The following is a 14,866-nucleotide window of genomic DNA, read 5'->3' as shown; positions in this document are numbered from 1 at the left end:
CCGGCTCCCTGAAGCAAGGGAAACCTGAGGTTTCTGTGCCAATAGTGTGACGACAAATGTTTGATCCTTTACGTTACACCGACGCTCTTTTTGTTGAAGGCATCAAGTGTCATTTCCAGTATAGACACATATACGTTACCCCATCGCCCAATGTGTTGAAGACACCCGGTGTTATGTCCAGTCTATGTAGAGACCTATACGTTACCCGGTTCACCCTTGATGCCAACCCAACCTCGCCAGCCTGAAACAACATCAAAGTAAACATTAACACAATCATCATCAACTTCGTCATTGACATCAACAACATCGCCCCGAATTATCATTTCGTTTTCCGAAACAAGACACACCCCATCCCAACCCCCTTCCCTACCCCCTCTCACTTAAAAGCTATTTAGTGGCCTCTGAAACAAGCATGAAATTGCGCTCATTCATTAACAAAACTTCCTGGCATCCAGGGTGCAGTTTAACACGTTCTCGTTAATCCTTCGACGTGAGAAGCCCAAGTGATAAAGGATGTCACTGTATCAGAAATAAAATGTAATACCACCAAATGACGCTGCATCCGTGAATACAAGGACGCTTGTGATTGAAACTACTGGTACGAGCATTAGGCCTGTGTTCATCACTTCTGTTTGGGAGCCGTAGTTACCTCATTACAACTTTAAGGCTTCAACTGTTTTCAAGTCAGAGTTCATATACCTTACTGATATTAACGAAGAGAAACAATAATGATACACTGCTATAACATGTACTGTCTCAGGTGTAAATGGTAGTGATAAATGGGAGATAAATGTATTGTCTACATCATGTTTCGTTCGTTCGTTCGTGGATCAATATTCGAGCTATAGACAGGGTGAAATAAATATATTGTTTCCAAATATGGAATGTTGAGCTTACTTTGTGGCACATACCTCGTTCTCCTTGTTGCCCCTGGTCACCTGAAGAACATACACACATGGTCACAAAGGTCAGTGGGGTCAGATTACGTCATGTGTGGCAATATACATTTAACGTTTTAGTACCTTAACGGTTAAGCAGTTTTTGGCAACATTTCCACCACATTGCTGCTATTAAGGGACATCCAACTCTGACTTCACACTCTGTCCGCATGTGTGGAATGGAACTCCGGCCTTCAGTGTGACAAGCGAGCGTTTTACCCACTTAGGTAAACACTTTACTGCGTGACAAGTCACGGCGATGTACATTTTTATATAAACAAACACAAATTTTAATAATTTTTTGAATAAATGTATTTGGCACTATATAACAACACAGAGGTGACACACTCCTACTATTGGCAGAAACTGTAAGAGTGTGGAACCTTATATTATGCTGAAAACGGCTAACAGCCAACACCAACTTTCGCTTTTGCAATTACATCAAATTTATAATTCTTAATCGGAAACTAACAACCTACCTTTCGGTCCTGGAAGACCATCCGCTCCTGGCCAAAAGAGATGTTTGATATTTTTTGTCATTAATAACATGCATCTATTAACCAAACACACAACAATGTGAGCTACTGAATGTTGGTAGATATATTTTTTAAGCTAGTGTGCATTAGTTCATTCAATTCAAAGATTCCAGAATCAACATTAGTCCATTTTAAAAAAAAATTAGCCAAGAATGTGCATTTTCATGTACCTACTGTTGTTGCTTAACGCCGCACTCGGCAGTATTCCAGCTATATGGCGGCGATCTGTAAATAATCGAGTCTGGACCAGACAATCCAGTGATCAACAGCATGGGCATCGATCTACGCAATTGACATGTGTCAACCAAGTCAGCGAGCCTGACCACCCGATCCCGTTAGTCGCCTCTTACGAAAAGGATGATATTTATTTAAGTAAAATACCTATAAAGAGAAAGACGGTGCTATTATGTTATGTTTCCGACAACAAACAACCTACCCTTCTCCCCCGGAAGTCCAGCATCACCTGCACAACACAACGTTCGTGAGTTTAGGGACAACGACAAGCTTCCGTCAACAAAAACGTAGCAAACATGTTAACCAACCAACGAAATATACACGTATTACTATTTCTTCAAACTAACGTGAGTGAGTGAGTTTAGTTTTACGCCGCACTCAGCAGTATTCCAGCTATATGGAGGCGGTCTGTAAATAATCGAGTCTGGACCAGACAATCCAGTGATCAGCAGCATGGGCATCGATCTGCGCAATTGGAACCGATGACATGTGTCAACCAAGTCAGCGAGCCTGACCACGATCCCGTTAGTCGCTTACGACAGTATGGGTTACTGAAGATTCATTCCAACCCTGACCTTCACGGGTTACTGAAGGTTCATTCCAACCCTGACCTTCACGGGTTACTGAAGGTTCATTCCAACCCTGACCTTCACGGGTTACTGAAGATTAATTCCAACCCTGACCTTCACGGGTTACTGAAGATTCATTCCAACCCGGACCTTCACGGGTTACTGAAGGTTCATTCCAACCCGGACCTTCACGGGTTACTGAAGGTTCATTCCAACCCGGACCTTCACGGGTTACTGAAGGTTCATTCCAACCCGGACCTTCACGGGTTACTGAAGGTTCATTCCAACCCGGACCTTCACGGGTTACTGAAGGTTCATTCCAACCCGGACCTTCACGGGTTACTGAAGGTTCATTCCAACCCGGACCTTCACGGGTTACTGAAGGTTCATTCCAACCCGGACCTTCACTGGTTACTGAAGGTTCATTCCAACACGGACCTGCGCGGGTATAGACAGTATGGGTTACTGAAGATTCATTCCAACCTTGACCTTCACGGGTTTCAAACTAACGGAGCATACGTCAGGGCTCATTGTTCTGTCACCCAATTTACAAACATTGAAGTAAAATATGTCCACTACCTGAAATGTAATCATGCCACCTCCATATTCAACGCATAAGTCTTCGTAGTACTAGCGTGAGTGAGTGATTGAGTATGGTTTTACGCCGCTTTTAGCAATGCTCAAGCAATGTGGTACCCATGTGGGAAATCGAACACCGGCCTTCGGCGTGAGGAGCGAACGCTGCGACCACTGGACTACCCCCACCGCCCCTCCTACTAACCTCCTAGTAGGGACAACATACCGTCCTCCCCTATTTTACGTTTGTTGAAATACACCCCTTGTCTTTGGCATGACCAACCTAAACATTTGCTCCACTCTAATCACGGAGTTACCAACATTTTGTTTTTGAACCGTATTTCGACATTTTGTTAGGAAATTAAAGGGTACTTCTGGCAAAGTCTTCACATGGGACATTCTGTTACCTTTATCTCCTGTAATACCCTTCTCTCCTGGGGCACCTGAAACAGGTTAAACTATGTAGTTGATACAATGAGATCACGTTACATCATGTTAGTATTACATATTTCATATAGTACAGGTAATGAGATAAGTCATGCTAAGAGCCACCATTTGACTGATCATTTATTGATATTGTTATTCAGTATCAATGTTCAATTGATTTTGTCATTACCATAACCTCTTGTTTGTGCGTTTCAGAAAAGTGGGAAAGTGGTAGCTATTGCAACACCCACATTGCTAAAACATGATCGGGTACCACTCAGTAAACGGGTTCGAACAGAAGAAAATATCCCGTCTATATATACATATGTGCACAACTATATCATACATTAACACACACAAAGGTAGATCATGTAAATACTCATGATTGGTTCATTTGCAATATTTAAAACGCCGACAATTTCACAGAGGCCCAAGACGTTTCTCACCATCCTTCCCTGCTGGACCGACCGGACCCTCGGGACCTGCAATACAACGTGACCTCTTACAGTCTATAGGGGATTTCACACACGTATATTTATACAACATATGTTTTAGTGGTGTTGTAATATGTAATATCTGTTACAACATGGCGGGATATACATGATATATTATAGGTCCTTGTAGGCAGTGTAGTGGTATATACGTGGTGTTCTACAGGTCCAAGTGTGTACACTATGGCGGGATATACATGATATACTACAGGTGTTAGTGCATACACTATGGCGGGATATACATGATATATTATAGGTGCCCTTGTAAGCAGTGTAGTGGTATATACGTGGTGATCTACAGGTCCATAATATACAGGTGTTAGTGTATACACTATGGCGGGATATACATGATATACTACAGGTCCAAGTGTACATACTATGGTGGGATATACATGATATACTACAGATCCAAGTGTGTACACTATGGCGGGATATACATGATATACTACAGGTGTTAGTGCATACACTATGGCGGAATATACATGATATACTACAGGTGTAAGTGTATACACTATGGAGGGATATACATGATATATTATAGGTCCTTGTAGGCAGTGTAGTGGTATATACGTGGTGTTCTACAGGTCCAAGTGTGTACACTATGGCGGGATATACATGATATACTACAGGTGTTAGTGTATACACTATGGCGGGATATACATGATATACTACAGGTGTTAGTGCATACACTATGGCGGGATATACATGATATACTACAGGTCCAAGTGTATACACTATGGTGGGATATACATGATATACTACAGATCCAAGTGTGTACACTATGGCGGGATATACATGATATACTACAAGTGTTAGTGCATACAGTATGGCGGGGTATACATGATATACTACAGGTGTTAGTGTATACACTATGGCGGGATATACATGATATACTACAGGTCCAAGTGTGTACACTATGGCGGGATATACATGATATACTACAGGTGTTAGTGCATACACTATGGCGGGATATACATGATATACTACAGGTGTTAGTGCATACACTATGGCGGGATATACATGATATACTACAGGTGTTAGTGCATACACTATGGCGGGATATACATGATATATCATAGGTCCTTGTAGGCAGTGTAGTGGTATATACGTGGTGTTCTACAGGTCCAAGTGTGTATACTAGGGCGGGATATACATGATATACTACAGGTCCAAGTGTGTACACTATGGTGGATATACATGATATACTACAGGGGATATACATGGCGGGATATACATGATATAGGTGTTAGTGAATACACTATGGCGGGATATACATGATATACTACAGGTGTTAGTGTATACAATATGGCGGGAGATACATGATATACTACAGGTCCAAGTGTACATACTAGGGATGGATATACATGATATACTACAGGTGTTAGTGTATACACTATGACGGGATATACATGATATACTACAGGTCCAAGTGTGTACACTATGGGCGGGATATACATGATATACTACAGGTGTTAGTGTATACACTATGGCGGGATATACATTATATACTACAGGTGTTAGTGTATACACTATGGCGGGATATACATGATATACTACAGGTGTTAGTGTATACACTATGGCGGGATATACATGATATACTACAGGTGTTAGTGCATACACTATGGCGGGATATACATGATATACTACAGGTGTTAGTGCATACACTATGGCGGGATATACATGATATACTACAGGTGTTAGTGTATACACTATGACGGGATATACATGATATACTACAGGTCCAAGTGTACATACTAGGGCGGGATATACATGATATACTACAGGTCCAAGTGTACATACTAGGGCGGGATATACATGATATACTACAGGTCCAAGTGTGTACACTATGGCGGGATATACATGATATACTACAGGTCCAAATGTACATACTAGGGCGGGATATACATAATAGTTCGTAGCATGCCGCTTGGTGGGAGATACGTCATGTACCAGAGGCCCAAGGTGAAACAGATGGCCAGTACTCACCCGGGAAGCCGTCGAAACCAGGTGGACCCTTTGGACCTACAAACATATGTTAGTAAATGTCACGTGACAAACAAACACAAAGTACAAACAAACATCATCAGGGTCACGTGACAGATCAGCAAAGAGACACTGAAAACACCCTACACTGTGTTTGTTTGTAGTTTAACGAACTCAGCAATGATCCAGCTACAAATTCAGTGATCATTAAGGACTCAGACTGGACCAGAAAATCGCCGCGATAGACATAATGAGCATCGATCTTCGCAACTGGGCTACAATGACATGTATCAACCAAGTCGGCGAGGAAAACCACTGGAGCAGATGTACATAACATCAACAGTCAGACTAAAACAGTCCAGCTATTTGACGGAGGACCAGATAACCCAGCGACTCACAACATGATCACTGATCTAATTTATGTAGATGGCACACGGTGACATTCATAAAGTCAGCGAACCTTACCACCCGATCCCTCAGAACACTTCAAAGGCCATCAAAAAACATTATTAAAAAAATCATACACACCACCAACTATCTTTTAAACTAACCAACTCATTAATCCGAATTTCCCCGGATGTCCGTATTAACGAGTGACCTACCTGAGAGGCAGATGCTGTGTGCGGCAGAACAATGAACTGCTAGTGCCTGTGCCTGGAACAACAGTTGTAAATAATTCAGATTTTAATAATAATGAATTTGCAATGTTTGCAACTTGCGTTCAGTTGAAGATGAGTATCATTTTCTGCTTGTATGTACTGTTGACCTACAATTTAGAGAAAGATATCTGCAAACCCTATTACTTTACATACCCAAATTTAACTAAATTCTATTATTGTTATCAAATACAAATGGTAAAGTTCTGCAAGATTTAGCTATGTTCATTTATCATGCATCCATGTACAGAGTTAACGTAATGGCAAAATGAGTCTGCAATCTATCTGGGTGAGCTTTGACATTTCTGTACATATTTGAATACTATGATTGTATAGTTTGTATAGTAATGTACTATAGGCCTGCGGCCTTATTGAGTACTCAAATAAAGATGTCATTGGTGGACAATGTTCTTGTTGCCAAAAATGTAAAAACAAAAGTTTGAAAATGTTTTCACAGCTGGACAACCGCCATGAAGGGTCAATCGTACAGTCCCGACTGTATAACGAGCAATAGTATGACTATCACGGATATATGACATTATGTGTTCGCGAAAATGTCAGCTTATCCTACCCTACTGTACGCACATGTCAGAAACACATGCACAGGCAAGACATTTAATAATAATACAAATAAACTGGCTATTCATAAAGCGCCTGTTTGTAATATGAAGCTAACTATCCTGTACTTACGTACTTGAAGCTACCTATACTGTACTTATGTACTATGAAGCTACCTATACTGTACTTATGTACTTGAAGCTACCTATACTGTACTTATGTTTTATGAAGCTACCTATACTGTACTTATGTACTATGAAGCTACCTATACTGTACTTATGTACTTGAAGCTACCTATACTGTACTTATGTACTTGAAGCTACCTATCCTGTACTTATGTACTTGAAGCTACCTATACTGTACTTATGTACTTGAAGCTACCTATACTGTACTTATGTACCATGAAGCTACCTATACTGTACTTATGTACTTGAAGCTACCTATACTGTAATGCCTCATGTACCATGAAGCTACCATACTGTAATTTATGTACTATGAAGCCACCTATACTGTACTTATGTACTTGAAGCTACCTATACTGTACTTATGTACTATGAAGCTACCTATACTGTACTTATGTACTATGAAGCTACCTATACTGTACTTATGTACTTGAAGCTACCTATACTGTACTTATGTACTATGAAGCTACCTATACTGTACTTATGTACTATGAAGCTACCTATACTGTACTTATGTACCATGAAGCTACCTATACTGTACTTATGTACCATGAAGCCACCCATACTGTAATTTATGTACCATGAAGCCACCCATAATTGTACTTTATGTACTATGAAGCCACCTATACTGTACTTATGTTTTATGAAGCCACCCATACTGCACTTATGTACCATGAAGCCACCTATACTGTAATTTATGTACCATGAAGCCACCCATACTGTAACTTATGTACTATGAAGCCACCTATACTGTACTCTTATGTACCATGAAGCCACCCATACTGTACTTCTATGTACCATGAAGCTACCTATACTGTAACTTATGTACTATGAAGCCACCCATACTGTACTTATGTACTATGAAGCTACCCATACTGTACTTTATGTACTATGAAGCCACCTATACTGCACTTATGTACATGAAGCCACCTATACTGTAATTTATGTACCATGAAGCCACCTATACTGTATTTTATGTACTATGAAGCTACCTATACTGTATTATGTACTATGAAGCTACCTATACTGTACTTATGTACTATGAAGCTACCTATACTGTAATTTATGTACCATGAAGCCACCTATACTGCACTTATGTACTATGAAGCTACCCATACTGTAACTTATGTACCATGAAGCTACCTATACCTATGCTGTACTTATGTACCATGAAGCTACCTATACTGTAACTTATGTACCATGAAGCTACCTATACTGTACTTATGTACCATGAAGCTACCTATACTGTACTTATGTACCATGAAGCTACCCATACTGTACTTCTATGTACTATGAAGCTACCTATACTGTACTTATGTACTATGAAGCTACCTATACTGTACTTATGTACTATGAAGCTACCTATACTGTACTTTATGTACCTATGAAGCTACCCTATACTGTACTTATGTACTATGAAGCTACCTATACTGTACTTATGTACTATGAAGCTACCTATACTGTACTTATGTACTATGAAGCTACCTATACTGTACTTATGTACTATGAAGCTACCTATACTGTACTTATGTACTATGAAGCTACCTATACTGTAACTTATGTACTATGAAGCTACTTATATACTGAAGCTACTATATGTTTATGAAGCTAGCTACCTATACTGTACTTATGTACTATGAAGCTACCATACTGTGTACTTATGTAACCATGAAGCTACCCATACTGTAATTTTATGTACTATGAAGCTACCTATACTGTGTAACTTATGTACTATGAAGCTACCTTATACTGTAACTTATGTACTATGAAGCTACCTATACTGTAATTTATGTACCATGAAGCTACCCATACTGTACTTATGTACTATGAAGCTACCTATACTGTACCTATGAATACCCATACTGTACTTATGTACTATGAAGCTACCTATACTGTACTTATGTACTATGAAGCTACCTATATACTCTGAACTTACTGTACTATGAAGCTGTAAACAATACCTGGGAATATACATGAAAAATAAAATGTTTTCCACACGCAAAGTCCTAATGCATTATTATCCCAGATAACCCAGGCTGCCTGTGAGTCCCTAGAAGGTTAACAGAAAAAAGTATGCCAGAAAAATAGAACAGCTGTTTACATGGTTTAAACATATGAATGTTTTCTTAACATTTGCTGACCTGAGCGTCCAGGATATATTGAATGGCCTGATCAATGACCATCTCCATGCCGTAGTTGGAGAGGGGCACCCCGCCGTAGTCGATATTGCCCATGTTGTCTGTGAGGTTGATCTTCTCGGCAATCTGGGTGACGTATGCCATCTCAGGGGTGTCGGCGTAGGAAGGGAGATTCGTGTAGGCGTCGGGCATGACGTCGCTGCTCATCAGCGGTGTCTGTGTCGTCCCCATCTTGTCTTTAAGGTCGACATTTCTCTGAAGTCGTTGAACAATTTAGCAAACGCTTTGTTAAAAAATGAAGGTGTGTGTGTATCTAGACGGGTGTGGGGTCGTATGCTGGGACTGGGAGCGAATGTTGCTTTACGCCTCATTCTGCCTTTATTTTAACAGAAACACTTCGGTCTGTGAATTCTTTAGCCACCCTTCGACACTAAAGTGATTGATGTTGAAAATGCACGCAGCATTGGGCAAGGACAACAAACCGCGCAGATCCGATGCGGCTCCCTTCCAGATCAAGACGTGACATTCTCTCACCGTGACATGCAGGTCTACGCTATGTGGGATGTAAGCTGGATATAGTACTCATCATGACATACGCAATTCGGGATCCATGACATTTACATGCCATTGTCTACACACTCTATATCACACATTTTGATGTGCGCGTCACGCAAAATTACGAAAATATTCCTCCGTACAGTAAATATTTACTTGCATGTCGCGCATCATTACGCAAACGTCAAAATTTCCGAAATACATGTCACACATCGTTACGTACATCTCACACACCGTGATATACATGTCGTGATGTACACGTCACACACCATGACGTACATCTTACACACTGTGACGTACATGTCATACATCGTGATGTACACGTCACACACTGTGACGTACATCTCACACACTGTGACGTACATGTCATACATCGTGATGTACATGTCACACACCATGATATACATATCATACAGTCACGTACATGTCACATATCATGACGTACATGTCACACACCATGACGTACATGTCACACATCGTGACGTACATGTCACACACCATGACGTACATGTCATACATCGTGATGTACATGTCACACACCATGACGTACATGTCACACACCATGACGTACATGTCATACATCGTGATGTACGTGTCACACACCATGACGTACATGTCATACATCGTGATGTACGTGTCACACACCATGACGTACATGTCACACATCGTGATGTACATGTCACACACCATGACGTACATGTCATACATCTTGATGTACATGTCACACACCATGACGTACATGTCATACATCGTGATGTACGTGTCACACACCATGACGTACATGTCACACACCATGATATACATAGCATACATACATCTTGATGTACATGTCACACACCATGACGTACATGTCACACACCATGACGTACATGTCACACACCATGACGTACATGTCACACATCATGACATACATGTCATGTACATCATCGCGCATATGTACATCGTACATGTCACACACACCATCACACATGACGTACATGTCACACACCATGACGTACATGTCATACATCATGATGTACATGTCACACACCATGACGTACATGTCACACATCATGATATACATGTCATACATCGTCACGTACATGTCACACATCTGACGTACATGCCACACATCGTGACGTACATATCACACATCGTGACGTACATATCACACATGGCGTACATCTTATCATGCATTCTACAGCTAATCACACATTCTGACGTATATCTAATCACCCATTCTGACGTACATTGAATCACACATTCGGAGGTACATCCAATCACACATTCTGACGAACATCTAATCACACATTCTGACGTATAACTATTCACACATTCTGACGTACATCTTCACACATTCTGACGTAATCTAATCACGTATTCTGACTTACATCTAATCACATAATCAGACGTACAACTAACACATATTCTGACGTATAACTAATCACACATTCTGACGTATATCTAGTCAGACATTATGACCTACATCTAATCACACATACTGACCTACATCTAATCACACATTCCCACATAAATCTAATCACGCATTCTGACGTATATCTAATCACACATTCGGAGGTACATCTAATCACATAAACAGACGTACAACTAATAACACTTTCTGACGAACATCTAATCACACATCCTGACGTACATCTAATCACATATTCTGACATATATCTAGTCACACATTCTGACGTATAACTAATCACACATTCTGACGTATATCTAATCACCCATTCTGACGTACATCGAATCACACATTCGGAGGTACATCTAATCACACATTCTGACGTAGTTCTATTCACACATACTAACGTATATCTAATCACACATTCTGACGTACATCCAATCACACATTCTGACGAACATCTAATCACATATTCTGACGTATAACTATTCACACATTCTGACGTAATCTAATCTGGTATTCTGACTTACATCTAAGCACATAATCAGACGTACAACTAACCACATATTCTGACGTATATCTAGTCACACATTCTGACGTATAACTAATCATACATTCTGACGTATAACTAATCACCTATTCTGACGTACATCTAATCAAACATTCTGACGTATAACTAATCACACATTTGGAGGTACATCTAATCGCATAAACAGACGAATATATAATCACATATTCTGACGTATAACTATTCACACATTCTGACGTAATCTAATCTGGTATTCTGACTTACATCTAGCACATAATCAGACGTATAACTAACCACATATTCTGACGTATATCTAGTCACACATTCTGACGTACATCTAATCACACATTCTGACGTATAACTAATCACACATTCCGACGTATAACTAATCACATATTCTGACGTATAACTAATCACACTTCTGACGTATAACTAATCACACTTCTGACGTATAACTAATCACATATTCTGACGTATAACTAATCACACTTCTGACGTATAACTAATCACATATTCTGACGTATAACTAATCACATATTCTGACGTATAACTAATCACACATTCTGACGTACATCTAGTCACACATTCTGACGTATAACTAATCATACATTCTGACGTATAACTAATCACACATTCTGACGTACATCTACTCAAACATTCTGACGTATATCTAATCACACATTCGGAGGTACATCTAATCACATAAACAGACGTACATCTAATAACACATTCTGACGTACATCTAATCACACATTGTGACGTATAACTAATCACACATTCTGACGTACATCTAATCACACATTCTGACGAACATCTAATCACACATCCTGACGTACATCTAATCACATATTCTGACATATTCTGACGTATAACTAATCACACATTCTGGCTTACATCTAATCACACGTTCTGACGTATATCTAGTCACACATTCTGACGTACATCTAATCACATATTCTGACGTATAACTAATCACACATTCTGACGTTCATCTAAATACATATTCTGACGTACATCTAATCACAATATTCTGACGTTTATCTAGCCACACATTCTGACGTACATCTAATTACACATACTGACGTACATCTTATCACATATTCTGACGTACATCTAGCCACACATTCTGACGTATATCTAATCACACATACTGACGTACATGTAATCACATATTCTGACGTACATCTAATCACAATATTCTTACGTATAACTAATCACATATTCTGCCGTATAACTAATCACACATTTTGACGTATAACTAATCACATTTCTGACGTATAACTAATCACACTTCTGACGTATAACTAATCACACTTCTGACGAATAACTAATCACACTTCTGACGTATAACTTATCACACATTCTGCCGTATAACTAATCACACATTTTGACGTATAACTAATCACACTTCTGACGTATAACTAATCACACTTCTGACGTATAACTTATCACACCATCTGACGTATAACTAATCACACATTCTGACGTATAACTAATCACATATTCTGACGTATAACTTATCACACATTCTGACGTATAACTAATCACACATTCTGACGTATAACTAATCACATATTCTGACGTACAACTAATCACACTTCTGACGTATAACTAATCACACATTCTGACGTATAACTAATCACACATACTGACGTACATCTAATCACACATTCTGACGTATAACCAGTCACACATTCTGACGTACATCTTATCACTTATTCTGACGTACATCTAATCACACATTCGGACGTATGTCTAATCACACATTCGGATGTATAGCTAATCACATAATCAATGTACATGAGAAACATTAGCTTCCGGCTAGTACATAAAAAAAATCGTTATTTTCTCTTGCAGATGTGTTTCTATATTTCGATGTTCTAAAGGAAGAACAACAGTATTTACGTGTAAGTGAAAAAAAGAGTTCCGTTAGTTTTGATTAGACCAACGAAGTAGCAAGCAAATATCGAATAATTCGCAAATCAGCAATTTCCGTCAAATTCCTCTGCGACGTCTGCCAGGTCAGGCTTGTCACTAGGTTACATTACTTTTGCACGAACTTGTTCAAGACAAAGAACAATCTCTCGCCCAAACTTGTCACAATCAAAATGTCAAAACATGATTTGGCATCTGGGAGGCGTGTAGGGGGAGGGTGAACTTTCAAAAGTTAAAAAAGACACTTTTAATTTAAAATTTAAAATACGTACCTTTGCTCTTTCATGCCGGTTATGAACAGCGAAATTGCACAGTGTTTCTAGCTTGTCGACCCGTCCTCTTAGTCGGGTAAGGTCCAAAAATTGTACATAAAACACTGCACCGAACGAACATATCAGAGCCAGCTGAACGAAAGTGAAAGAAAGAACATATGGGCGAATACAGTTCTTCTCTGTGCTGTTTCCTTCTCCCTTCATCTGTCTATCCACATAGCCCTTAAGGGCTTGTTTGTTTCTGAATATATCCGTAAATACGCCGGTAGAAAACAAACTCCCCGGGACTGGTATCGGGGCGAGCGCGTTGATTCAAAGAGCCTGTAATGACGTCACAGTTTTTGACACGTGTCGTCTCCTCTCCTTCACATGCCTGTCAGTCTAGATGAGGTACTAAGTGTTTAAAAATACGGTAAGTAATTGTGGCATTTGATAAGACCGTTAAACGGATACGACAACCACTGCGATTATTATTATATACCCAAAAGATTTAATACAAAGTCATGATACATATATGTAATAAAAAAAGTACTGTGAACACATTAAACAACGTCAGGACTTCGGAGTCGAACAAAATGACGCGTTATGGAACGAGATTTCCTTAATACCACGTGACTTTAAGGACGCGGCTAGTTGATGACAAGCAGTCGTTATTGCTGTCAGTACGCTGATGGGGTTTCGGTGCAAGTTCACTTTCTTAAAACTGAATGAAAATACAATGAGGAATTCTGATCGCAGAATCTTTAAATACCTTTGAATATTCTTTGACTTGTGTTCTTCTTGATAGAAAGTGAACGCACCTCGATGCTGCAGACAATATTACATAATTTGTATCAAACAGTTTTACGAATCAACATTAATACATTTAAAAAATACATTTATTGGCTTGTAAGAAGTT

The 14,866-nt window shown here is 39.5% G+C and overlaps 1 protein-coding gene across 4 annotated transcripts in view; it reads right to left on the bottom strand.

Annotated features, from left to right (window-relative positions):
• LOC124285131 (collagen alpha-1(I) chain-like) overlaps positions 1–14,383 on the bottom strand; it is a 68,344-nt gene extending 53,961 nt beyond the window's left edge. Inside the window, exons 1-10 of one of the 4 annotated variants that reach the window (XM_046721288.1) lie at positions 13,969–14,383; positions 9,291–9,542; positions 6,356–6,407; positions 5,757–5,792; positions 3,726–3,761; positions 3,261–3,296; positions 1,911–1,937; positions 1,418–1,444; positions 912–938; positions 206–241 (exon numbers count right to left, since the gene is read on the bottom strand). In XM_046721288.1, the coding sequence (XP_046577244.1) occupies positions 206–241; positions 912–938; positions 1,418–1,444; positions 1,911–1,937; positions 3,261–3,296; positions 3,726–3,761; positions 5,757–5,792; positions 6,356–6,407; positions 9,291–9,542; positions 13,969–14,172 (733 nt within the window). In that variant the 5' untranslated portion in view covers positions 14,173–14,383. The remainder of the gene's footprint in view (positions 1–205; positions 242–911; positions 939–1,417; positions 1,445–1,910; positions 1,938–3,260; positions 3,297–3,725; positions 3,762–5,756; positions 5,793–6,355; positions 6,408–9,290; positions 9,543–13,968) is intronic. The other 3 variants (XM_046721286.1, XM_046721285.1, XM_046721287.1) reach the window with 3 other exon arrangements.
• Positions 14,384–14,866: the final 483 nt, after the last annotated feature.

This window comes from Haliotis rubra, unplaced genomic scaffold (assembly GCF_003918875.1).
Source record: "Haliotis rubra isolate DU_JTF1 unplaced genomic scaffold, ASM391887v1 Scf353, whole genome shotgun sequence".
In the NCBI taxonomy this organism is placed as follows: Eukaryota; Metazoa; Mollusca; class Gastropoda; order Lepetellida; family Haliotidae; genus Haliotis; species Haliotis rubra.
The sequence above is the reverse complement of the archived record's forward strand: the minus strand, read 5'-3'. Positions and strand labels throughout refer to the sequence as shown.